This window comes from Dendrobates tinctorius, unplaced genomic scaffold, assembly GCF_039654945.1.
Source record: "Dendrobates tinctorius isolate UK_male_01 unplaced genomic scaffold, ASM3965494v1 ptg000060l, whole genome shotgun sequence".
NCBI classification, from domain to species: Eukaryota; Metazoa; Chordata; class Amphibia; order Anura; family Dendrobatidae; genus Dendrobates; species Dendrobates tinctorius.
Genome location: NW_027361728.1, coordinates 14351758 through 14379170, shown reverse-complemented (window position 1 = coordinate 14379170; position 27413 = coordinate 14351758). Strand labels below are relative to the sequence as shown.

The window sequence follows — 27413 nt, the reverse complement described above, 5'->3', positions numbered from 1 at the left end:
TTGTCATTGCTGAGGCGATGTGTTACTTGCACAACTGACATTATACGCTGTATACTACATACAGAGCTCTTGTGTGTAATGTCACTGGTGAGCCACTGTATTACCTGTACACTGACAATATACACTGTATACTATGCACAGAGCTCCTGTGAATACTGGCACTTATGGTAATATTAGTATTGTGGTTTCTATTAATGATCAGTATTGTATTATTCAGTCACTATGGGGTAGCAATATGTGGTTTAGTCTTTGTGTGGCAGTATTTGTTCCCTGTATGTGGTATTGTTCAGTCTCTATGTGGTGGTAATATGTGATCTAGTCATGGTGTGGTGGTATTTGTTCCTTGTATTTGGTATTATTTGTGTTAGGAGTCGGGTTCCGGGCGCTGCACAGCGGGAATCCCGAGCCTTGCCATCGTCGGTCTCCCATTCCTCTCCGGCCGCAGTGGATCCTGCTCAGCAGACTCCACGATCCCGGCATCTTGCCCATACCAGCATTGTGGGTTCGGTTGCTGCTGCCACCTCTGGTCCAGTTATGGCAATGCAGCCTGGCCAGCAGCAAAAGACTCCAGAGTCTAAGTTCTTCCTTCGGTCCACTGAGCATGCTCATGAGACAATCTCCCATTGGGGATCGGGAGTCACATGCTCAGGTCCTTCCCCAGTTCTGATTGGCCCATCAGGAGGATCAGGAAGGTCCCGGAAGGGCACGACCATAAAAGGTTCGCATGACCGCCCTCGCCATGGGCTATGATAGACTCTGAGGCTATAGTACTTAGTGTATGTGTGATGATGGATGAATGAGCCTGGTGACTGACGCATTATAATTCCCCTTCCTTGGATATTACACATGAGTTAGGGTTAGGAATTAGAATCAGCACAGCAGCTCTGACACTACATAGTGCCGCAGTGTTCCTCATCGTTTTCCTTTAGCTCCTTGGGCATCGGCCAGTACAGGCCTCCTTTACCACTGCAACCGCAGCGTCCTGTTATGATTGGGTCACCGAGGAGGAGAGCAAGCCCAAGCTAAGCCACAGAAAACCAGAGAGGTTGGTAACTAAGCGGATTGCAGACCCCTGATCCTAGCCACATAACTAGCAGTAGCCGTGGAGCGTGCCTACGATGATCCTAGACGCCTCGGATCCAGAGAGCCAGAGAGCTAACTAAGCCTAAAGCAAGAAAGGGGAAATCTAAACTGCCCCAGAGCAGACCTCAAAGGAATAGATAGCCTCCAAATATATATTGGCGGTGAGACAAGATGAAAACACAAACGCAGGCAGGAAAATAGACTGAGCAAATGATGGGGCCCACACTGGCTAGACAGGACAGGAAAAGAATGACACTGTCTGCAATCATGCAAAAAACCCTGCAAAAAAGTCCAACAAGTCTGATGCAAAAAATAATGAAGTCGCACGACTTTGCCCACTATATCAGCACTCTGGTATATTCTGAAAGCAGAGCAAAAAGAGGCCAGTCTAATAAGGGACAAAAACAAACTGACAAAAGCAGTAACATATGGATGGTGATTCAGCACAACCCCAGCTGGATCTGGCTGACCACACAAAACTGAGATAGACAAAACCAGATCAAATGTAAACAGAATAGCAAATGAACACTTAGCTGAAAATGCAGGGACTGAGCTGGAAACTAAGACCTCAGGAGGCAGGAAGAAAATCACCAGCAGGGATAGAGGGAGTCGACTGTCTTAAATCCCAGTCTGAAACTCCAGATCTCCAATCGTCTTCCTCATTATCAGGTGACAAGCCTCTGTTAATCAGATCAGCTCCATTAGCTCCAGTAACCACCTGAGGGAGCCCAGAAAGAGAACTCGCAACCCCTCTGTCAATTTGACCAGCTCCACTACCTTCAGTAGTAACCAGAGGGAGGCCAGAAAGCAAATTCACAACAGTACCCCCCCTTGAGGAGGGGTCACCGGACCCTCATCCACACCACCAGGCCGATCAGGATGAGCCCGGTGAAAAGCACGAACCAATCTTTCGGCATGAATGTCAGAAGCAGAGACCAAAGAATTATCCCCCTGGCCATAACCCTTCCATTTGACCAAGTACTGGAGTCTCCGTCTAGCCAAAAGAGAATCCAATATTTTCTCTACCTCATATTCCACATTGACTTTAACCAATACAGGGTTAGGAGGCACCGCCATAGGAACTACTGGCTCCACAAACCTCTTCAACAAAGATTTATGAAACACGTTATGGATCTTAAACGTAACTGGAAGAGCCAATCGAAAATAAACAGGATTAAGGATCTCCAAAATCTTATAAGGTCCAATGAATCTTGGCTTGAATGTTGGAGACGCAACCTTCATAGGAATACGACAACCAAACCATATCACCCACTTTAAACCGGGGACCAATGGTCCTATGCCGGTTGGAAAACCGTTGGGCTTTTTCCTGAGAGAGGGACAACTTATCCACCACTTGGTCCCAAATCTGCTGCATTCTCTCTACCACAGTGTCTACACTTGGGCAGGTCGAAGATTCCACCTGCCCTAAAGAAAATCAAGGATGAAACCCAAAGCTACAGAAAACGGGCGACATCAAAGTGGCAGAACTAGCTCTATTGCTTAGCGCGAATTCGGCCAAGGGCAAAAATGAGACACAGTCATCCTGATCAGCAGATATGAAACATCTCAAATAGGACTCCAAAGTCTGGTTTGTTCTCTCAGTCTGCCCATTGGTCTGAGGATGAAATGCAGAGGAGAAAGATAACTGAATTCCCAGTTTGGAGCAAAAAGCTCTCCAAAATCTGGAAATAAACTGGATTCCTCTGTCCGACACAATGTTCTCAGGAATCCCGTGCAACCGAACCACCTGTTGTAAAAACAAGGGCACCAACTCAGAAGAAGATGGCAACTTTTGGAGGGGTACAAGATGGATCATCTTAGAAAAGCTATCACAAATCACCCAGATAACAATCATTCTCTGAGAGACAGGAAGATCGGAATTAAATCCATTGATATGGGTCCATGGCCTCCTGGGCACCGGCAGGGGCATCAACAACCCACTAGAACGAGAACAGGGCTTGGACCGAGAACAAGTCCCACAGGACTGCACAAAATTCCTGACATCACGAGATAAGGCAGGCCACCAAAAAGACCGACTCACCAAATCTCTGGTACCAAAAATACCTGGATGACCAGCCAACGCGGAGCAATGAATTTCAGACATTACTCTCTTTCTCCACTGGTCGGGGATGTATAATTTTCCCATAGGGCAACGTTCAGGTTGGTCCTCCTGAAACTGCTCCAGGGCACGTCTCAAATCGGGTGAGATGACAGAAAGAACTACACCCTCATTTAGAATGGTAGTAGGCTCGGTCACAATAAGAGAATCTGCAAAGAGACTCCTAGAAAGGGCGTCCGCCTTAACATTCTTAGTGCCTGGAAGAAAAGAGACCACAAAATTAAAATGCATGAAAAACAAGGCCCACCTAGCCTGTCTAGGATTCAAGCGTTTGACTGATTCAAGATAAATCAAATTCTTGTGGTCGCTGCGGACCACAACTTGATGTCTAGCTCCCTCCAATCAATTTCACTCTCCACTCTTCAAATGCCCATTTCATGGCCAACAATTCCCAAATTCCCACATCATAGTTACGTTCAGATGGGGAGAATTTTCAAGTAAAGAAGGCACAGGGATTCATTTTAGAAGTCACCGGATCTTTTTGGGACAAAATGGCTCCTGCACCAATCTCAGAAGCATCTGCCTCCACCTGAAATGGGAGTGAGACATCAGGTTGCCGTAGAACCGGAGCAGAAGTGAATCTTCGCTTAAGCTCCAGAAATGCCAAGACTGCCTCTGGAGACCAATTCACCACATCAGCGCCCTTTTTGGTCAGATCAGTCAGTGGTTTGACAATGCCAGAAAAATTACTCATAAATTTACGGTAGAAATTAGCAAAACCCAAAAACTTCTGGAGAGCCTTCAAAGAAGTGGGCTGAACCCAATCATATATGGCCTGTATCTTGGCCGGGTCCATTTCAATGTCAGACGGAGACAAAATGAATCCCAAAAATGAAATCCTCTGTACACCAAAGAGGCACTTCGATCCCTTAACATACAGAGAATTTTCCCCAAAATCGGGAACACAGTCCGGACATGTTCCACATGAGAATCCCAATCACTGGAAAAGATCAAAATATCATCCAGATAAATGATCAAAAACTTATCCACAAAGTCCTGGAAAATATCGTTTATAAAAGATTGGAAGACAGAAGGGGCATTAGTGAGCCCAAAAGGCATCACCAGGTACTCAAAATGTCCCTCCGGAGTATTAAACGCCGTCTTCCATTCATCCCCGTGCTTGATGCTAATAAGATTATATGCCCCCTGAGGTCAAGCTTGGTAAACCAACAGGCACTTTTAACTCTGGAAAATAAATCAGAAATCAGGGGTAACGGGTACTGATATTTAACAGTGATTTTGTTAAGGGAACGATAGTCAATACATGGCCTTAATGAACCATCTTTCTTGGCCACAAAAAAAAAAACAGCACCTAAAGGTGAAGAGGATGGTCTAATATGACCCTTCTCCAATGACTCCTTGATATAAGATCGCATAGCATCATGTTCGGCTACCGATAAGTTGAAAAGCCGACCCTTGGGTAATTTACACCCGGGCATTAACTCAATTGCACATAACTCCTATGAGGAGGCAAAGACGCAGACTTACTCTCACTAAATACATCAGAAAAATCAGCCAAATAGTCAGGAATATCATGAGACTGGGAAGAGGTGGAGAAAATAGGAGTGTCACTAAGAACACACTGTCAACCCCAACTCACCACAGACACAGATTTCCAATCCAAAACAGGATTATGAGTTTGCAACCAGGGAAAACCCAGAACAATAGTATCATGCAAATTGTGCAACACCAAAAATTTACAATTTTCTTGGTGGTCCGGGGCGACCCGCATTATCATCTGGGTCCAATACTGGGGTTTATTCTCCACCAAAGGAGTAGCATCAATACCCCTCAAAGGGATAGGAGTGCGCAGGGGTATCATGGGAAAACCACAACGTTTAGCAAAGTCTAAATCCATCAGATTCAAAGCTGCTCCTGAATCTACAAAAGCCTTAGCGGAAAATGTAGACAAGGAGCAGATCAGGGTAATTACCAAAAGGAACTTAGGCTGTACACAGCCCACATCAAATGTGTGAGCAAAATGTTTTTCTCGTTTAGGGCAGACAGAAATAGTATGAGAGGCGTCCCCACAGAAAAAACACAGCTTATTACACCTTCTAAACTCCTGACGTTGTGTCCTAGACAAAACCCTATCACATTGCATGGGTTCAGACATTCGTTCAATAGGCGGTAATGCCTCTCATGTAGCTTTACGTTCACGTAAACGCCGATCAACTTGAATGGCCAATGACATAGAATCGTCAAGACCAGAGGGAACAGGAAATCCCACCATAACATTTTTTACAATTTCTGCCAAACCCTTCCGAAAGAGAGCTGCTAGGGCATCGTCATTCCATTTAGTAAGGACCGCCCACTTTTGGAATTTTTGACAATATAACTCTGCAGAATCCTGACTCTGGTTCAATGCCAATAAGGTTTTCTCAGCTTGATCAATAGCATTAGGTTCATCATACAACAACCCCAAGGCTTGAAAAAATGCGCCCACATTGGCCAGAATAGGATCTCCGGATGTCAAAGAAAAGGCCCAATCCTGGGGATCGCGGCGCAGCAGGGAAATAACAATCTTAACCTGCTGCACAGAGCTCCCCGAGGAGTTAGGTTTCAAGGCAAGAAATAGTTTACAATTATTCTTACAATTCAAAAATTTAGACCGATCCCCAGAAAACACATCAGGAGTAGGAATTTTTGGTTCAACAGCAGATGATTGAGCGAGATAAGCAGAAATTCCCTCACTTCATCAGCGAGCTGCTCAACACGATCGGACAATTGCTTAATCTCCATTAAAGAAAAAATCCTCCTATGGCCCCAGAGAAAAAGAGGAAAAAATATATTAAAAAATTCTGACACTTTTTTTTTTTACAATTCTTTCCTTCTTTTGAGTACCCTAGTCTGCGGTTAGGCTGGTGATTCTGTTATTATTGGGTCACCGAGGAGGAGAGCAAGCCCAAGCTAAGCCACAGAAAACCAGAGAGGTTAGTAACTAAGCAGATTGCAGATCCCTGATCCTATCCACACAACTAGCAGTAGCCGTGGAGCGTGCCTTCAATGATCCTAGATGCCTCGGCACAGCCAGAGAGCTAACTAAGCCTACAGCAAGAAAGGGGAAATCTAAACTGCCCCAGAGCAGACCTCAAAGAAATAGATAGCCCCCAAACATATATTGTCGGTGAGACAAGTTGAAAACACAAACGCAGGCAGGAAAATAGACTGAGCAAATGATGGGGCCCACACTGGCTAGACAGGAAAGGAAAAGAAAGACACTGTCTGCAATCACTCAAAAAACCCTGCAAAAAAGTCCAACACATCTGATTCAAAAATACTGAAGTCGCACGACTTCGCCCATTATATCAGCACTTTGGTATATTCTGAAAGCAGAGCAAAAAGATGCCAATCTAATAAGGGACAAAAACAAACTGGCACAAGCAGTAACATATGGATGGTGATTCAGCACAGCCCCAGCTGGATCTGGCTGACCACACAAAACTGAGATAGACAAAACCAGATCAAATGTAAACAGAATAGGAAATGAACACTTAGCTGAAAATGCAGGGACTGAGCTGGAAACTAAGACCTCAGGAGGCAGGAAGAAAATCAACAGCAGGGATAGAGGGAGTCGGCTGTCTTAAATCCCAGTCTGAAACTCCAGATCTCCAATCGTCGTCCTCATTATCAGGTGGCAAGCCTCTGTTAATCAGATCAGCTCCATTACCTCCAGTAACCACCAGAGGGAGCCCAGAAAGAGAACTCGCAACCCCTCTGTCAATTTGACCAGCTCCACTACCTTCAGTAGTAACCAGAGGGAGGCCAGAAAGCGAATTCACAACAGCGTCCACTGTTGTGAGCTCTCTTGATCCGACTTTTGAGGCAAGGCTCCCTCTGGTGGATACTGCTGGTAGTGGTGCTGGTCAACATGATGTTAACCCAACAGCTGCAGAAGATAATTGGAGGAGTGGTGGTAGCGACTGAAACTACATAAGTGAGCAGACTTTCCTCAGTGACTGCCGGTGATACTCTTTTCTTGCTTACTGAGGATATCTGTCTGCTGCCTGATCCTGCATTTTTTCAGCTAAGTGTCATTTGCTAAACCCTTTGCATCTGTTTTTGCCTTGCTGTCAGGGGTCAGCTTGCTCCCCCTTGGGCTGCTGGCTCCTGCCCTGTATTTTTGTATCTTGTGTTTGTTTGCTCAGTCCCCTGCTGTATTAGCCTGTTGCTAGCCTCCAGTTCACACCCGAGTGCTGATATAGTGGGGGCGAGGTGGTTCAAACCTCAGTATTTTTGTACATCAGTCGTGTTGGAATTATTAGGGTTTTTGTGTGATTGCAGACAGTGCTTTTTCTGTCCTGTCCTATCTAGTCAGTGTGGGCCCCATCATTTGCTCAGTCTATTTTCTGTCTGTGTTTGTGCTTTAACTTGTCTCACCGACAATATATGTTTGGGGGCTGCCTATTCCTTTGGGGATCTTCTCCTGGGCAGTTTAGATTTCACCTTTCTGTCTTTAGGCTTAGTTAGTCCCCCAGCTGTGACGAGGCGTCTAGGGCAACGTAGGAACGTTCCACGGCTACTGCTGTTGTATTGTTAAGATCAGGGGTCTGCAATCCGCTGAGCGACCAACCTCTCTGGTGTTTTGGTGGCATAGCCTATTGTGCTCTCCTCCTCGGTGACCCATTCATAACAGAATCACCGGCCTAACTGTAGATTCTAGGGTACTCAAAAGAAGGAACGAATTGCAAAAAAAAAGTCAGAATTTTTAATATATTTTTTCCTCTTTTTTCTCTGGGGCCGTAGGAGGATTTTTTCCTTAATGTAGACTAGGCAATTGTCCGATCGTGTAGAGCAGCTCGCTGCTGAAGTGCAGAGAATTTCTGCTTATCTCGCCCAATCATCTGTTGTAGAACCAAAGATCCCTACTCCTGATGTGTTTTCTGGGGATCGGTCTAAATTTCTGAACTTTAAGAATAATTGTAAACTATTTTTTAATTTGAAGCCTAACTCCTTGGGGAGCTCGGTGCAGCAGGTTCAAATTGTAATTTCCCTGCTGCGCGGCGATCCCCAGGACTGGGCCTTTTCTCTGACACCTGGAGATCCTATTCTGGCTAATGTAGATGCGTTTTTTCAAGCCCTGGGGTTATTGTATGATGAGCCTAATGCTATTGATCAAGCTGAGAAAACCTTATTGGCATTGAAACAAGGTCAAGATTATGCTGAGTTATATTGTCAGTAGCTTGGAGGATTCCCATTCAAAATAAAACATAACCTTTAATAATTCATTAAAACCTGAGACATCACATAAACAACACATAAACAGACATAATAGTGCTCGTGCGTATCAGTGCTCATTTAAAAAATGGTTCGGACTCACCATTACTCATGGACATAGATGCCCTGGCGTATTTTTCAGAGGTCCCCTGCCGGGTATTCGGGTCCATATAGCAGCACAAGACAGCGTGTGGAAAAGGAGGTTAAAGGGTTACAGATGTGCAGTTTTCCCTATCCTCCCTGTCATGCCCAAGTATTACTCCTGCCCTTACAAGGACAGGCCCCCAAATGGACCGTATAGTGTCACCCCCAGTCATCAGAATGGGTATTTGCTCCCTACGCATTTCCTCACCAAAAACGGGGATTCATCAGGGGAGATATACAAATAGATATAAGGGGGTTTAAATATATTTGTCCATAAAGAGAAAAAAAGAAGAGGCCCAGCAATGGCTGGGTGCCTCAGCTAGCAGAGTGACTGTCCATATCACTGCGAAAAAGTAAGTTGTATAACTCCCCTGATGAATCCCCGTTATTGGGGAGGAAACGCATTGGGAGCAAATACCCCTTCTGATGACTGGGGGTGACACTATAGGGTCCATTTGGGGCCTGTCCTTGTAAGGGCAGGAGTAATACCTGGGTACGACAGGGAGGATAGGGAAAACTGCACACCTGTAACCCTTTAACCTCCTTTTCCACACGCTGTCTTGTGCTGCTATATGGACCCGAATACCCAGCAGGGGACCTCTGAAAAATACGCTGGGGTGTCTATGTCCATGAGTAATGGTGAGACCGAACCATTTTTTAAATAAGCACTGATACGCACGAGCACTAGTATGTCTCTTTATGTGTTGTTTATGTGATGTCTCAGGTTTTAATGAATTATTAAAGGTTATATTTTATTTTGAATGGGAATCCTCCAAGCTACTGACATTTAACCCCTGAGGGTTGTACATGTGGTATTAAGCATTCTTTGCCACAGCTGATCTTGAGTTATATTGTCAAAAATTCCAAAAGTGGGCGGTCCTTACTAAATGGAATGATGATGCCCTAGCAGCTCTCTTTCGGAAAGGTCTGGCAGAATCCATAAAGGATGTTATGGTGGGATTCCCTGTCCCTTCTGGTCTTGACGACTCTATGTCATTGGCCATTCAAGTTGATCAACGTTTACGAGAACGTAAAACTACACGAGAGGCGGTGCCATCTTTCGAACAAACCTCTGAACCCATGCAATGTGATAGGGTTTTGTCTAGGGTGCAGCGGCAAGAGTTTAGAAGGCGTAATAAGTTATGCTTCTTTTGTGGGGATGCTTCTCATGCTATTTCAGCCTGCCCTAAACGAGAGAAACATTTTGCTGACTCATTTGCGATGGGCAGTGTGCATCTTAAGTTCCTTTTGGCTGTTACCTTGATCGGCTCCTTGTCTACATTTTCCGCTAAGGCATTTGTGGATTCAGGAGCAGCTTTGAAGCTGATAGATTTTGACTTCGCTAAGCATTGTGGTTTTCCTATGGTGCCCCTTCGGACCCCTATTCCTTTGAAGGGTATTGATGCTACCCCTTTGGTGGAGAATAAACCCCAGTTTTGGACCCAGGTGATTATGCGGGTCGCCCCGGACCACCAAGAGAATTGTAAATTTTTGGTGTTGCACAATTTACATGATATTATTGTACTAGGTTTTCCGTTGTTGCAAACTCATAATCCTGTGTTGGATTGGAAATCTGTGTCTGTGGTGAGTTGGGGTTGTCAATGTGCTCTTGGTGACACTCCTATTTTCTCCACCTCTCCCCAGTCTCAAGATGTTCCTGACTATTTGGCTGTTTTTTCTGATGTATTTAGTGAGAGTAAGTCTACGTCTTTGCCTCCTCATAGGAGTTATGACTGCGCAATTGAGTTGATGCCCGGGTGTAAATTTCCCAAAGGTCAGCTGTTATGATGAGTCACCGAAGGAGGAAAAAACAAAATACCAGCCAAGTCCAGAAAAACCAGAGAGGTTGGCAGCTATCGGATTGCAGACCCCTGAACCTATCCACAACAACTAGTAGTAGCCGTGGGGGGTTCCTACGGTGCCCTAGACCCCTCAATCACAGCCGGAGAGCTACATAGCCTAAAGACAGAAAGGGGAAAAACTAAACTGCCCCAGAGCAGACCCCAAAGCAATAGGCAGCCCCCAACATATAATGACGGTGAAGCAAGATGAAAACACTAACACAGATAGAAAGATAGGTTGAGCAAATGATGGGGCCCAAGCTAACTACATAGGACAGGATAGGAAAGATGCTGTCTGCCATCCGCAAAAACCCTATCAAAATGAGCCAACCGACTGATAGGAAAAACAGGCCCTGAAGTTGCTAGGCTTCAAAAGACTATATCAGCACTCAGGTATATTCTGAAGACAGAGCAAAAGATCAACAGATCAGAGACAAAAATGGAATTCAGCTCACCCCCGGCCGGGGATGTCAGAACTCCCAAAAAACAAGGCAAAACAAAAACAAAACTGAAGAGTACAAAGCAGAGCAGAAAAACTTAGCTTTGAGACGCAGGAATCAGACTGGTCTCCAAGAATCCAGCAGGAAAATCACCAGCCAGGAAGAAGGGCGTCGGCAGCCTTATATCCAGTCATCAATTCCAGCCACCCAGTTATCATCTAGCTGCCCAGGTGTTTGGTAATCAGTCTCACTCCCTTCCTTCACCAGAGGAGGGAGTTCATCAGACCTCAATGGTGAAGGGAAAAATGAACTCACAACAGTCAGCTTTTCAACTTATCGGTACTTGAACATGATGCTATGCAATCTTATATCAAGGAGTCATTAGAGAAGGGTCATATAAGACCATCCTCTTCACCTTTAGGTGCTGGGGGGTTTTTTGTGGCCAAGAAAGATGGCTCATTAAGGCCATGTATTGACTATCGCTCCCTTAATAAGATCACTGTTAAATATCAGTACCTGTTGCCCCTGATTTCTGATTTATTTTCCAGGGTCACAAGTGCTTGTTGGTTTACCAAACTTGACCTTAGGGGGGCATATAATCTTATTCGCATCAAGCATGGGGATGAATGGAAGACGGCTTTTAATACTCCGGAGGGACATTTTGAGTACCTAGTGATGCCTTTTGGGCTCACTAATGCCCCTTCCGTCGTCCAGTCTTTTATGAACGATATTTTCCGGGACTTTGTGGATAAGTTTTTTGATCATTTATCTGGATGATATTTTGATTTTCTCCAGTGATTGGGATTCTCATGTGGAACATGTTCAGACTGTGTTCCGGATCTTGAGAGAAAATACTCTGTATGTTAAGGGATTGAAATGTCTCTTTGGTGTACAGAGGATTTCATTTTTGGGATTCATTTTGTCCCCATCTGCTATTGAAATGGACCTGGCCAAGGTACAGGTCATCTATGATTGGGTTCAGCCCTCTTTTCTGAAGGCTCTTCAGAAGTTTTTGTGGTTTTTTCTAATTTCTATCGTAAATTTATAAGTAATTTTTCTGGCATTGTTAAACCACTGACGGATTTGACCAAAAAAGGCGCTGATGTGGTGAATTGGCCTCCAAAGGCAGTCTTGGCGTTTCAGGAGCTTAAGCGGAGATTCACTTCTGCTCCGGTTCTGCGGCAACCTGATGTTTCACTCCCATTTCAGGTGGAGGCAGATGCTTCTGAGATTGGTGCAGGAGCCGTTTTGTCTCAAAGGGATCCGGTAACCTCTAAGATGAATCTCTGTGCCTTCTTTTCTCGAAAATTTTCCCCATCTGAACGTAACTATGACGTGGGGAATCGAGAGTCGTTGGCCATGAAGTGGGCAGTTGAAGAGTGGAGACATTGGTTGGAGGGAGCTAGACATCAAGTTGTGGTCCTTACCGACCACAAGAATTTGATTTATCTTGAATCAGCCAAGCGCTTGAATCCTAGACAAGCTAGGTGGGCCTTGTTTTTCACGCGTTTTAATTTTGTGGTCACCTTTCTTCCTGGCACTAAGAATGTTAAGGCGGACACCCTTTCTAGTAGTTTCTTTGCGGATTCTCTTGATGTGACCGAGCCTACTACCATTCTGGGTGAGGGTGTGGTTCTTTCCGCCATTTCACCCGATTTGAGACTTGCCCTGGAGGAATTTCAGGAGGACAAGCCTGAACGATGCCCTGTGTGGAAATTGTATGTCCCTGACCAGTGGAGGAAAAGGGTGATGGCTGAAATTCAATGCTCTGCGCTGGCATGTCATCCGGGTATTTTTGGTACCAGAGATTTGGTGAGTCGGTCTTTTTGGTGGCCCGCCTTATCTAGTGATGTCAGGAATTTTGTGCAGTCCTGTGGGACTTGTTCCAGGTCCAAGTCCTGTTCTCGTTCTAGTGGTTTGTTGATTCCCCTGCCGGTGCCCAGGAGGCCATCGACCTATATTTCAATGGATTTTATTTCTGATCTCCTGGTCTCTCAGAGAATGACTGTTAACTGGGTGATTTGTGATAGATTTTCCAAGATGGTCCACCTTGTACCACTCCCGAAGTTGCCATCTTCTTCTGAGTTGGTGCCCCTGTTTTTACAACAGGTGGTTCGTTTGCACGGGATTCCTGAGAACATTGTGTCAGATAGAGAAGTCCAGTTTGTTTCCAGATTTTGGAGGGCCTTTTGTTCTAAACTGGAATTCAGTTATCTTTCTCCTCTGCATTTCATCCTCAGACCAATGGACAAACTGAGAAAACAAACCAGACTTTGGAATCCTATTGAGATGTTTTATATCTGCTGATCAGAATGGCTGGGTCTAATTTCTGCCATTGGCCGAATTCGCTCTACACAATAGAGCTAGTTCCGCCACTTTGATGTCTCTGTTTTTCTGTAATTTTGGTTTTCATCCTCGAAAAGGCCCAACGGTTTTCCAACCAGCATAGGACCTTTGGTCCCTGGTTCAAAGTGGGTGATATGGTTTGGTTGTCCTCAAAAAATATTCCGATGAAGGATGCATCTCCAAAATTCAAGCCAAAGTTCATTGGACCTTATAAGATTTTGGAAATCCTTAACCCCATTTCTTTCCGTTTGGCTCTTCCAGGTACGTTCAAGATTCATAATGTTTTTCACAAATCATTGTTGAAAAGGTTTGTGGAGCCAGTAGTTCCTGTGGCGGCGCCTCCTGACCCTGTATTGGTTGAGGGTAATTTGAAGTATGAGGTAGAGAAAATATTGGACTCTCGTCTGGCTATACGGAGACTCCAGTACTTGGTCAAGTGGAAAGTTATGGCCAGGAGGATAATTCTTGGGTCTCTGCTTCCGATATTCATGCTAAGAGATTGGTTCGTGCTTTTCACCGTGCCCATCCTGATCGGCCTGGTGGTGTGGATGAGGGTTCGGTGACCCCTCCTCAAGGGGGGGTACTGTTGTGAGCTCTCTTGATCCGACTTTTGAGGCAAGCCTTCCTCTGGTGGATACTGCTGGTAGTGGTGCTGGTCAACATGATGTTAACCCAACAGCTGCAGAAGATAATTGGAGGAGTGGTGGTAGTGACTGGGACTACATAAGCGAGCAGACTTCTCTCAGTGACTGCCGGTGATACTCCTTTCTTTGCTTACTGAGGATTTCTGTCTGCTGCCTGATCCTGCATTTTTTCAGCTAAGTGTCATTTGCTAAACCCTTTGCATCTGTTTTTGCCTTGCTGTCAGGGGTCAGCTTGCTCCCCCTTGGGCTGCTGGCTCCTGCCCTGTATTTTTGTATCTTGTGTTTGTTTGCTCAGTCCCCTGCTGTATTAGCATGTTGCTAGCCTCCAGTTCACACCTGAGTGCTGATATAGTGGGGGCGAGGTTGTTCAAACCTCAGTATTTTTGTACATCAGTCATGTTGGAATTATTAGGGTTTTTGCGTGATTGCAGACAGTGCTTTTTCTGTCCTGTCCTATCTAGTCAGTGTGGGCCCCATCATTTGCTCAGTCTATTTTCTGTCTGTGTTTGTGCTTCATCTTGTCTCACTGACAATATATGTTTGGGGGCTGTCTATTCCTTTGGGGATCTGCTCCGGGGCAGTTTAGATTTCACCTTTCTGTCTTTAGGCTTAGTTAGTCCTCTGGCTGTGACGAGGCGTCTAGGGCAATGTAGGAACGCTCCACGGCTGCTAGTTGTGTTGTTAAGATCAGGGGTCTGCAACCTGCTGAGCAACCAACCTCTCTGGTGTTATGGTGGCATAGCCTATTGCACTCTCCTCCTCGGTGACCCATTGATAACAGTCTGCCTAAACGTCATGCGCCTTAGGGGCGCTTTCCAGCTCAGTTGATAGGCTGGTTAGTGGTGTCCGTCAGGGCGGACTTTGCAACCGTACTAAGCGGTGGTTCACACTACCGTGACCTGTGACGTCAACAGGTGGCGGTTGTTCGCCGGCTGGTATGTGCTTCGTGAAGCAACGGGGTTCGTGCCTGCTAAAACCGGGTCAGTGGTTATCAACTGGTGTCCGGCTGTCTTCTACAAGCCGCTCCCTCATTGTTCAGCTGCAGTTAGTCACCTCTGCACGGTGGGCCCGGGCTGCGAACACACCTCATATATTATTTCAGCAAAGAGCAGACAGAAAAATGGCAAACTAGGGCAGACAAATCACCACATTAACAGGCGGAGCTATTTATCTGAAGTATTGCAGTATATATTTCAGTCAAAAAACGGAGGTGCTTGTATGAAAAAACTTGAATATTTCAATGTGAAGCAAAAAAGAAAGAAATATGCAGCACTCACCAATATAGCTGAAAAACTGTGTGTCTTTATTTCACATGAATTCCATCAATGGATATGTGGACATGCAGGATGCTAGAGGAATGCTTGGGGTGGGAGGTGCCGGACAACGGCCGTTTCGCGATTACTCTCTTCTATGGGTCCAAGTGAGGGGATTAGCTTAAGGTCATTTCCTTTATAGGACCACAGACCTTACTAATTAACATACATAACGAGTTGTTAGACAAACATTTACAAAAAATTTTTTTTTACAAAAAATAGTTATACAATATGCAGAGTGCAAGATACTAGTAAAGAATAAATCTTTCCATATCATTTTACAAGATAATCTGTATTTTTACAATATCATAGGAAGATTATAATCTAAATAATTTTACATACAGTTCTTTTATATAACATTTTTTTATAAAAATACTGATAGATCGATCCCGTCATTTAGTCCCAAAGGACCTTGTGCGTTCGCTTTCAGGCTCTATTTCGCTTCTTGTTGCAATAAAGCTTTGTCATGGTTGCCTCCTTGAGGTGGAAAATTGCCCTTTTCAATCCCTGCAGAACTCAAACTTTCTGGGTTAACTTTATGCACATCTTGAATATGCTTCATTAATTGCAGTGAGCCCTTTCCTGAGGTGATAGATCTATAGTGTTCACCAAAATGTATCGTTAGTGGTCTTATAGTTTTTCCAATATAAAAATAACCACATGGACGGAAAATAATATAAACCACGAATTTAGTTTGACAAGAAATGTAGTTTTGTACCTTATGTTCAATAGAGCCAAAATGTATAGAATTCCCTGTCAGATGAAGATGACAGTATTTGCAGTGACCACATTTATAATTTCCTTTTATTGATAAATCTCGTAGCCAATTTTTTTGAGGGGGACGAAGTCTATGATGTACTAATAAATCACCTATATTATGTGCCCTTTTGTATGCAAATTGCAGAACTAATTTACCATCTGTGTGTAAGGTTTTTTCTGCATCAATGAGATGCCAATGTTTTCTCACTGCTACATGTATTGCTCTATCCTTTGGACTATGATTGAAACAAAAATGTAATTTTTTGTAGGCTTGACTACACTATTTAATTTTTTAGTCCTTTCCTTTAATAAATCCATTTGAGAAAATTTGTTTACCCTTTCATATGCTTCATTTAATAAAGTCATAGGGTATCCTCTTTCCAAAAAACGTTGTTTCAGCTCAGAAATTTGTTCATTAATAATGGTTTCATCATTATTCAGTTTTCTTACTCTTAGCATTTGACTATATGGAAGTCCCTTTTTAGTATGTAATGGATGAGCGCTCTTATAATGTAAGTAATTATTTGTTGCGGTTTCTTTTCTAAACACTTCTGTTTTTAAAGAGCCATTTTTTATTTTAAATTTGACATCAAGAAAATCTATGGTGTTTCCACCAAATGAAAATGAGAAGCGCATGTTGTCACTGTTCACATTGTTCAGGCATTTTACAAAATCTGCAAATTCTTCCTGAGAACCTCCCCAGATAATGAAGATATCGTCCACGAAGCGAAAATATGCTTGTAAATGTTTTAAGTGTGGATTTAGAGCTGTTTTTATATAAAACTCTTCAAATCGAGCTAGAAATAAATTTGCATAAACACAAGAGACTGGCGTGCCCATTGCTGTGCCCACCCTTTGACTCGATAATAAAGGAAATAAAATCCTGTGATTTGTTTGTGCTATGTAAAATCGCCTTTATTGCTGCTATGCCTTTATCATGGTGGATGCGGGTATATAGACTATCAACATCAATAGATGCAAAGGAGAAATGTGGTTGCCAATGAAAATCTTTCCATTTTTTCAATAAATCTCCCGAGTCTTTTACAAAGGATGGTACAGCTTTTAGTAAAGGTTTTAGTAGCCAGTCTAAGTATTGTGAAAGTGGTTCAGTCAAAGAGTTTTTCCCTGAAATTATAGGGCGACCCGGAGGTTCTTTTAAAGACTTGTGCACTTTTGGCACACTATACCAATAAGGAATTTCTGGGTATTCTGGAAAGAGTTTTTCTGCTCTCTTTTTTGATAATATCCCCAATTGAACATACTTTCTTAAAAGAGATCTTAATTTGTCCTTATATTGTCATTTAGCATACAGTAGGTATTACTATCATTCAAGTGATTTAGGGCATCTTGTATATAGTATGTCTTATCCAAAAGAACCAAATTCCCTCCTTTATCAGATCTCCTGAAAACAGTATCACTCCATCCCTTCATTTCTTCCAAAGCTTTCATCTCAGATGCTTTCACATTTTTTTCTGACATTGGATAGAGTTAAGCTTCTACATCCTTGATGACCATATCATGGAAGAAATCGATACTGTTCCCAGGAGATATGGGAGACATGAAATTTGATTTTATTCCTCCTTTAAAAGGTATTGGTATTTCTTCGTTGGAATTAGCTGATTCCAAGGAGAAATCTGGTTCAGTTATACTTATTAACATTGCAACATCACTTAAAAATTGTCTAGGACAGATATCTGAATTTAACATAAAGCCTAAAGGACCAATAGTTGGAGGGTTCTCACCTTCATGTAAAGAAACAGAAACTGCAGCTGAAACACTAGAAAAAGATTTTTTAAGATGTAGCTTTCTAAAACTTTTAAACAATTCAATCCTAAAATCGACGTAATCAAATTTTTCGGGAATACAAAAATTTAAGCCTTTAGATAGAACTTCAGTGTGTTCACTGGATAATTGGCGCTTTGAAAGATTTATTATACGTAGATTGTCCATTGGAGGTGTTATTTCCTCCATGATCCTTGCTTGCGTTTCTTTCCTTGATTTTGTATTTTTCCGACCTTGTCTTTTTCCCAAAGGGGGCGTGTTATTAGAGGTAGAAGGAAAAGTAAGCATGCTTGAGTCCTCTCGATCTTCTGCAACACTTGTGTCCGAATCCGTGGTCCATTCTTCATAGTTATTTTTCTTTTTATGAGCCATGTTGTATCTCCATTTTTTAAAAAAGAGGAACGATTTTTATTCCAGGAGAAAATCATGTTATTTTCATAGTCATTTTTATCTCTCAAAAACGCATCTTTTTTCTTCTGTTTAATGTCGATTTGTTGTAATACAAGTTTTTTATCCAATTTTTTGTAAAAATTTGTATTTTGGTTTTCTGTGTAGCGTGACTTTAATTCTGATTTCGCTTTCTCCAACTGTTCAGTCAGATCATTATACTCTTGCTCATTTTTCTCTGCTACCAATTATAATAAATTGAGAGAACATTGGTGTCATGGGAAGCCTAGGTAACTTTAGGCTGAAACCCCGGGGCCCCTGCGGTGTCCCCCAGACTAGGGGAAACCCTGTCTGTCCCTCAACCCAGGGTTTACACTGAAGGTGTGCCTGCCTGGGCCTCCACCCTGTCCTTGTCTCCTGTCCAGCCCTAAGCTGAACCCACCACCCTCCACCCAGTGAGGAGACCAAGCACCAGACCCCACAAATAAGTATGGACAGGGATAACGGGAATGCACCACACCGCGTACACACAGGGGAATACAGTAATGTGCAAGGGCAACCAAATAATACAACACAGGGAGGCAAAATGGCAACAATGGAATATACTACACCAGCAACCGTATGCTCCTTAGACCACCACTCCAGACCGGTATCGCTTAGCACAAGGCAAGAGCTATAGTCGGCGACGCCCATAGTCACACAGGGCAATTTAAAGACAGAGGGCATGGCTAAGCCCTCAGCCAGAATGACAGCCTGGTTAACCCAATCCAAGCCGGATCAGAAAACCAACCAGCGCCGCTGAGAACCATGTGGTAGGATGGGGTATTACCGCTGTCTGCCGGACACCCTGGTGCGAACAGTGTCCGACATGACAATTGGTGAAGGATTTCAGTTCATTTCTTTTGGAAAATAGGATCATCTTGAAATTGTGAAATTTCCTTGAAGATGCGTAAACCTCTCTTGCATTTAGTATATGATTTCAGTGATTTTACAGTCCAAAATGATCGGATTTCTCTTTCAGCTAGTGATTGTATTTTAAATTCAAGTGATCTTGTGCTGATAATATGCAGCTCTTCCTTAAGATTGCACTCTGCAAAAAACTCCCCTGCATCCTCTCGTCCTGCTAAAAGTCCCTGTTCAACCGCATTCATATCAGAAAGCTCTAAATTTACGTCAGTGTCCATTGTATGGATAAAAAGTGAGTGAAATAAACCCTGTGCTCAGTTCAATTATACAAGTTGAATGATCCCAGCAAAGAGCAAACAGATGAACGGCAAACTAGGGCACACAAATCACCACATTAACAGACGGAGCTATTTATCTATAGTCTAGAATGCATGACCATAAAAATCTACACTTTCACATACCAGGGGCCTTTTAGGCCCGTGTGCAAATAACATGGAATAACTCAAACAAAAATAATTTTCAAAGTTTATTTGAAATTTGCAAAGTAAGGATGCATTCCCACTAGCGCTGGTGTCTGCCAGGAGGAGATCTGAAATGGATCTGACCTCCTGGTGACCCCAGCAAGGCTGGCGGAATCCCAGCATTCCAGCAGCCTTAACTGGAGTTACCAAGAGATCAGATCCATTACGGATCACCTCCTGGCAGACCCCAGCGCCAGTGGGAACACAGCCTAAGATGTGACTAACTCAAAACATTACTATGTGCAAAAAAAAACAAAAGAGTAACTGAACGGGCTTAAAACGCCCAATATACGCATTCGATATAACTCTTTATAATAATGTTTTTTTGTCTAAAAGTTTTTTATATAAAAGTTGCAGTAAACATGCTGCAGGAATATCTCTTTTCAAAGGTTCCTTTTCTACTTTACTAATGACCGCAACAACTGACAGGATGAGTTCTCTTGTCATCAAAACAAAGGCTTCTCCGAATATCCTCAAATCTATTGACTGACATTGTAGCTTTGTAATGTGGATCTGAAAAAGGGTTCATAAAGAGTTCTCTGATAGGAACATTGTATGATTTTGTACTCCCTGCCAGAAGAGTAAGGCCAATATAAGCATACAGTTCCTCTTTTGTTATATTTTTCCATGTTTTTTTTCTTCCTGAAGCTATACGTTTTCCTTCTAAGTTAGTACACAAAACTACCTCATCTACAATATCATCTGAAAAAAATTTACAGAACATATCTCTTTTGGACAAGAATTGTGGAATTCCTACAGTTCCTTGAGCAACTCTTACAATATTATGTGATGGGGTTCGTCCAAGAACCTCAGCAGTACTGTTACAAAAAACATTAGTTTTGGAAGATCTATTTGTACGTTCTGCTGGATCCATTACTTCTTCATCATCTGAAGAATCACTGGACGATGAAGTAGAGACATTAGCTGGTGGCATGTACTCTTCATCAGACAAAGAAAGTTCACTGTCTTCATCACTATCAAAAATGATTACTTCGATTTCTTGGTCAGTCAAACCCCTGGATGTATAATAAAGTAACTTGGCACTCAACTGAATAATCCTTTGCAAATTAGATTTATTTTATAATTTATTGCAGTCCAGGAAACGTTTCGGCCTATTATCGGCCTTCCTCAGTCTGCCGACTGCTATCGCGAAATACTAATCCGGTACCCAAGTAAGGATTCCTATGGAGATTTCAGAATGTCATGTTGATCTAAATGGTATCTCCTATTATTATAAGAGTACTGATTTAAATGCCTTGCAAAATGGAATATATAACCATACATAGGGAAATGAATAAATCTCCTTGGAGGTATCATGGACTCTTAATCTGTTTGAAACTAGTGCTGTATAGTCCAGGAGGTAAATGGGTCCATATGAAGCTTGTTTAGATATGGAGGTGGCATACACAGGTGGGATGCGGTATTCCCCCGCTCGTCAGCTGACGTTAACTTGTGACATTATAGCAATATTGCTAGCGACATCGCTGTGTCTGATACTTACCTACGACCTGCTCCCCCGCTGGTTATCGGTGATCACGCGAGAACGTCCTGGACTGTTTCTCGTCGTCAGCTTCCTGCGGCGCTTCCTGTGGAGAGATGAGCGACGAGCGTGGAGTCGGGTGGGAGGACGTCAGGATCGCCTAGTGTGACAGGTAAGTAGCGACCCCCGTCCCCAGGGATGTCGCTGGTGAGATCTGCCTGTGTGGCAGCTCACTAGCGACCACTTAGCGATGTACCAGCGATCCTGACCCCGTCATATCGCTGGTCGAGATCGCTGGTACATCGCTAAGTGTGACAGTACCTTAAGACATACTATATACAAGGTGCCCTAAATCACTTGAATGATAGTAATACCTATTGTATGCTAAGTGACAACCCTTTGCATAAATATAAGGACAAATTAAGATCTCTTTTAAGAAAGTATGTTCAATTGGGGATATTATCAAAAAAGAGAGCAGAAAAACTCTTTCCAGAATACCCAGAAATTCCTTATTGGTATAGTGTGTCAAAAGTGCACAAGTCTTTAAAAGAGCCTCCAGGTCACCCTATAATTTCAGGGGAAAACTCTTTGACTGAATGTAAATTACTGGTCATTTGTTTATCCTTCAACAAAGGACCATTGATATTCAAGGCAATTACCCTAATTAGATTGGGTGTGTTAACTTTCCCAAGGATGTTATCTTGTGCTACGAAGCCCCTCCTCCAGGTTGCTGTATTTCTGCCATGTGGCACACATGAGGCCCCCTCTAGCTTCCTGTATTATATACTGGTTAAAACAGGTATTGAGGGGATGTGTTTATAGCCAATGCACAATAGACTTGTGACATCATTCCCCACATGGTGGGGCTGGACACACCTTTTAGCTGGACATTTAAAAGAACTAGGACACATGTGCTCACGCTCTTTTTGGCTCCTGGAGGATGACTGGTCGACGTCTATCTGAATAATGTAACGTATGAATAATGCTTGTTTCTGATTAATGCATATGTATTTATAGTTTTATACTGTTTATTATTTGATCTTATCATTTATTACTAAATCAATTTAGTAAATTCAATTCTTGTGTGAGCATTTTCTTATTCATCACAATCCGTTGGAACCTGTTATGTTTGAGTCACCGTAGGAGGAAAAAATAGAAATGCTAGCTAAGTCCAGAAAACCAGAGAGGTTGGCAGCTATCGGATTGCAGACCCCTGAACCTATCAACACAACTAGCAGTAGCCGTGGGGGGTTCCTACGATGCCCTAGACCCCTCAAACACACCCGGAGAATTAAATAGGCCTAAAGAAAGAAAGAGGAAATCTAAACTGCCCCAGAGCAGACCCCAAAGCAATAGGCAGCCCCCAACATATAATGACGGTGAAGCAAGATGAAAACACTAACACAGACAGAAAGATAGACTGAGCAAAGACGGGGCCCAAGCTAACTAGATAGGAAAGGACAGGAAGGCTGCCATCTGCAATCCGTAAAAACCCTATGAAAATAAGAGCCAACAGACTGACAGTGAAAAAGGCCCTGAAGACGCTAGGCTTCAAAAAAGCTATGTCAGTACTCAGGAATATTCTGAAGACAGAGCAACTGGCAAAAGGAGATTCAGCTCACCCCAGCAGGGAATGGCAGAATCCAGAAAAGCAAGAAAAACAATAACAAAACACAAATGCTAACAGGCAAAGCAGAAAACTTAGCTTTAGAGGAGCAGGAATCAGACTGGTGTCCTAGAAGTCCACAGAGAAATCACCCGCAGGGCAGAAGGGCGTTGGCAGCCTTATATCCAGTCCGTGACTCCACTGAGCCAGTCATCCTCATTAGGCTCAGGTGCCTGATAATCAGGCTCATTACCTTCCTTTACCAGAATAGGGAGTTCACCAGACCTCAGTGACGAAGGGGAAAATGAACTCACAACAGGAACCCTTACAATACACTGAACCACTTTTGCAATACTTGGACTGGCTACTAAAACCTTTACTAAAAGCAGTGCCATCCTTTGTAAAAGACTCGGGAGATTTATTGAAAAAATGGAAAGATTTTCATTGGCAACCACATCTATATCTATAAATATCTATATACCCACATCCACCATGATAAAGGCATAGCAGCAATAAAGGAGATTTTACATAACACAAACAAATCACAGGATTTTATTTCCTTTATTATCGAGTCACTCGATTATGTTTTAACACATAATGTCTTAAAATTTCTGGATAAGTGGTATATACAAAGGGTGGGCACAGCAATGGGCACGCCAGTCTCTTGTGTTTATGCAAATTTATTTCTAGCTCGATTTGAAGAGTTTTATATAAAAACAGCTCTAAATCCACACTTAAAATTTTACAAGCATATTTTCGCTTTGTGGACGATATTTTTATTATCTGGGGAGGTTCTCAGGAAGAATTTGCAGATTTTGTAAAATACCTGAACAATGTGAACAGTGACAACATGCGCTTCACATTTTCATTTGGTGGAAACACCATAGATTTTCTTGATGTCAAATTTAAAATAAAAAATGGCTCTTTAAAAACAGAAGTGTTTAGAAAAGAAACCGCAACAAATAATTACTTACATTATAAGAGCGCTCATCCATTACATACTAAAAAGGGACTTCCATATAGTCAAATGCTAAGAGTAAGAAAACTGAATAATGATGAAACCATTTTTAATGAACAAATTTCTGAGCTGAAACAACGTTTATTGCAAAGGGGATACCCTATGACTTTATTACATGAAGCACATGAAAGGGTAAAAAAATTTTCTCAAATGGATTTATTAAAGGAAAGGACTAAAAAATTAAATTGTGTAGTCAAACCTACAAAAAAATTAAATTTTTGTTTCAATCATAGTCCAATGGATAGAGCAATACATGCAGCAGTGAGAAAACATTGGCATCTCATTGATGCAGAAAAAACTTTACACACAGATGGTAAATTAGTTCCACAATTTGCATACAAAAGGGCACATAATATAGGTGATTTATTAGTACATCATAGACTTCGTCCCCATCAAAAAAATTGGCTACGAGATTTATCAATAAAAGGAAATTATAAATGTGGTCACTGGAAATACTGTCATCTTCATCTGACAGGGAATTCTATACATTTTGGCTCTATTGAACATAAGGTACAAAACTACATTTCTTGTCAAACTAAATTCGTGGTTTATATTATTTTCTGTCCATATGGTTATTTTTATATTGGAAAAACTATAAGACCACTTACGATACGTTTTGGTGAACACTATAGATCTATCACCTCAGGAAAGGGCTCACTGCAATTAATCAAGCATATTCAAGATGTGCATAAAGCTAACCCTGAAAGTTTGAGTTTTGCAGGAATTGAAAAGGGCAATTTTCCACCTCAAGGAGGCAACCATGACAAAGCTTTATTGCAACAAGAAGCGAAATGGATCCTGAAAGTGAACGCACAAGGTCCTTTGGGACTAAATGACCGGATCGATCTATATCGATCTAGTATTTTTATAAAAAATGTTATATAAAAAAAATTATATGTAAAATTATTTAGATTATAATCTTCCTATGATATTGTAAAACTACAGATTATCTTGTAAATTGACATGGAAAGTTTTATTCTTTACTAGTATCTTGCACTCTGTATATTTTATAACTATTTTTTGTAAAAAAAAAATTTTGTAAATGTTTGTCTCACAACTCGTTATGTATGTTAATTAGTAAGGTCTGTGGTCCTATAAAGGAATTGACCTTAAGCTAATTCCCTCCCTTGGACCCGTAGAAGCGAGTAATCGCGAAACGGCCGTTGTCTGGCACCTCCGTCCCCTAGCATTCCTCTAACGTCCTGCATGTCCACATATCCATTGATGGAATTCATGTGAAATAAAGACGCACAGTTTTTCAGCTATATTGGTAAGTGCTGCATATTTCATATATTATTTCATCTTTATTTATTTGGTGCATTCTGCCAGCCCGTAACAATTTGTTCTCTATGTGGTGGTAATGCGTGGACCGTCCATAGCGTGGTGCCATTTTTTGCTTGTATGTTGTATAATTCAGCCTCTATGAGGTGGTAGTATGTGGTCTGATCACAGTGTGTTGGTATTTGTTCCTTGTATGTGGTATTACTCGGTCTCTATGTGTAGGGTAGAGTAGGGCCCTACCAAAACAGTCATGGTGGCAGGCTTAAGCAATCTTTTGACCAAAACAAAAGCTGATGGCCATGTATGTGATATGGTGTATGATGGGAAATGTTAATGTGTGATTGATGAGGACGTGGTGCAGAAGTGAGTGGGGGGACTTTAGAAGGTTCGAGGCGTGGAGGCAGAGCTGGGATGGAGCCTGGGCAGAACCTCAAGGTGATCTGAAAATGTTGCCAGTATAGGGCCCTGAAATTCCTGGTGGCAGCCCTGTATGGGGTAATGGGTGTGGAGGGGATTGTGTAAGGGGGCATAGTGTAGAGGGAGGCAGTGAGGTGGTGGGACTTCACTGCAGTATGTGAGGAGACATCATGGAGAGAGGCTGTGTGGGTGGATATTATGGAGACTGGCAATATGAAGGACATTATAGAGAGGGGAAGCATGAGGGGATATTATGGAGGGTGATGCAGCCTGGGAGATCTTATGAAGAGGGGGCAGTGTGGGGGATATTATAGAGAGAGGATATTATGGAGAGGCAAAGAGTGGGGGGTATATTGTGCAGGAAGCCAAGTTAGGGGCAATATATTCAGGGGCACAGCATGGGAGATATTTTTATTTATGGGGCAGCATAATGGTACTTTTATTTTTAAAGTCACCATTTTGAGATGTGCTGCTTACGACGGAGAAGAGCAAAGTCTGGAGAAAAGAGCTGTGGGTGTGAAATCTCATCATGGTGTCTGTACTGCAGTTCAACAAAAGGGATGGGAATTATTTCAATCAGAGAGAATGTCACCTGTAAGGTTCCTGGGTGTAATTGTTTATTTGTGATACTGCCTGTATTTCATCAGTATTGTGGTTCCTATATGGTCCTCAGTCTGATGATGACTGGGAACAACAACTCCCAATATCTAGTTCCCATTGTTAAGGACATACTGGAAATTTTAAATGTGTGCAATACAATTATTTACGGGGCTTACCTGCGATAACAATAGATGACTGTACTAAGCTTGGTGCTGTATAAATGTACTCAAGGGGTTCTTGCTATGCATTCATGGACGGTATTTCTGGTGCTGCACCCATGTACTGATGGTGTTTCTGGTGCTGTATTCATATACTGACAGCCTTTCCAGCACTGCATTCATGTATTGATGGCAGTGTTTCTGGCTCTGCATTCATGTGCTCACAGTGTTTCTGCCTCTGAATTAATGTACTGATGATGGTTCTGGTGCTGTTTTCATCTACTGAGAGTGGTTTTGAGGCAGCATTCATGTACTGATGGTGGTTCAGGTGCTGCATTCATGTACTGATGGTCGTTCAGGTGCTGCATTCATGTATTGATGGTGGTTCTGTCTCCGTATTCAAGTGCTGATGGTGGTTCTGATCTTATACACGTGTAGTAGTCCACAACATGCTTCATGCCTATGTTAAAAATTGAAAATCCTCAAAATGTAGAAATTTGAGATTATTTGAGTTTGAGGGCGATTTGGGGAGTTTCTACTCCAAAAACTCAGTGTAATTTTACATGCGTTCATACTGATTTTTGGGAGCAGAAACTCTCCAAATACTCCTTAAATACTCAAAATATGGCTCTGATGATGTATTAATGTACTGATGGAGATGCTGGTGATATAGTCATATAGCTACCAATTGAAACATTTTTGCAGCCCTTGGGATTGGCTCACTATAGCTATGTGGCCCTTGGACCAAAAACGGTTGTGCACTCCTGCCATACATCATGTTGCTCTCAAATTACATAGCAAAAAATGCTGACAGATTACCTTTAAGAGAGAACTTTAAATATACTGTGAGTGTAGCAAGCCATGAACAGGACAGGTTTTCATTCTCTGGAAGTGAACAATTAAACTTATAATGTGATGACTGTAAGTAGATATGTTGAAACTCTGGCCCCTTTTAGGCAATGTGAAAGTAATGTCAATGTGTTTTCATGAAGATTTCCACACACCTGCACAATTTTTACACAGTTCAACTGTGACGTGCCGCTGACACAGGATAAAGAAGGCACAATCTTTGCTTCAGAGAAGGATGCTCTCATGTCATTGCATTTTTTGTACTCTGCTTCAGAGACTGTACACCATCGGATATCACTCAGGCAAAATACTGAAAAAAAAAATATTGTGTCAGATTTACATGGCAAAGTCGAATATTTTTATTATTTTTTAAAATAATTTTGCCTTAATATTATAACATCATCAGCTTCATTAATCCTGTCCATCGGTGCCCTTGTCATAGAGAGGATCTGATTGGTTGTAATCACAGCCAAAGATCTGCTAATGACTCCCGTATCTGTCA

General features: G+C 42.4%; 1 protein-coding gene across 1 annotated transcript in view; it reads right to left on the bottom strand.

The window, feature by feature from the left end:
• Positions 1 to 27413, bottom strand: part of MELTF (melanotransferrin) — a 207836-nt gene that overhangs the window by 118265 nt on the left and 62158 nt on the right. The window contains exon 2 of the mRNA XM_073578729.1: positions 27067 to 27221. Within this exon, the coding sequence (XP_073434830.1) occupies positions 27067 to 27221 (155 nt within the window). The remainder of the gene's footprint in view (positions 1 to 27066; positions 27222 to 27413) is intronic.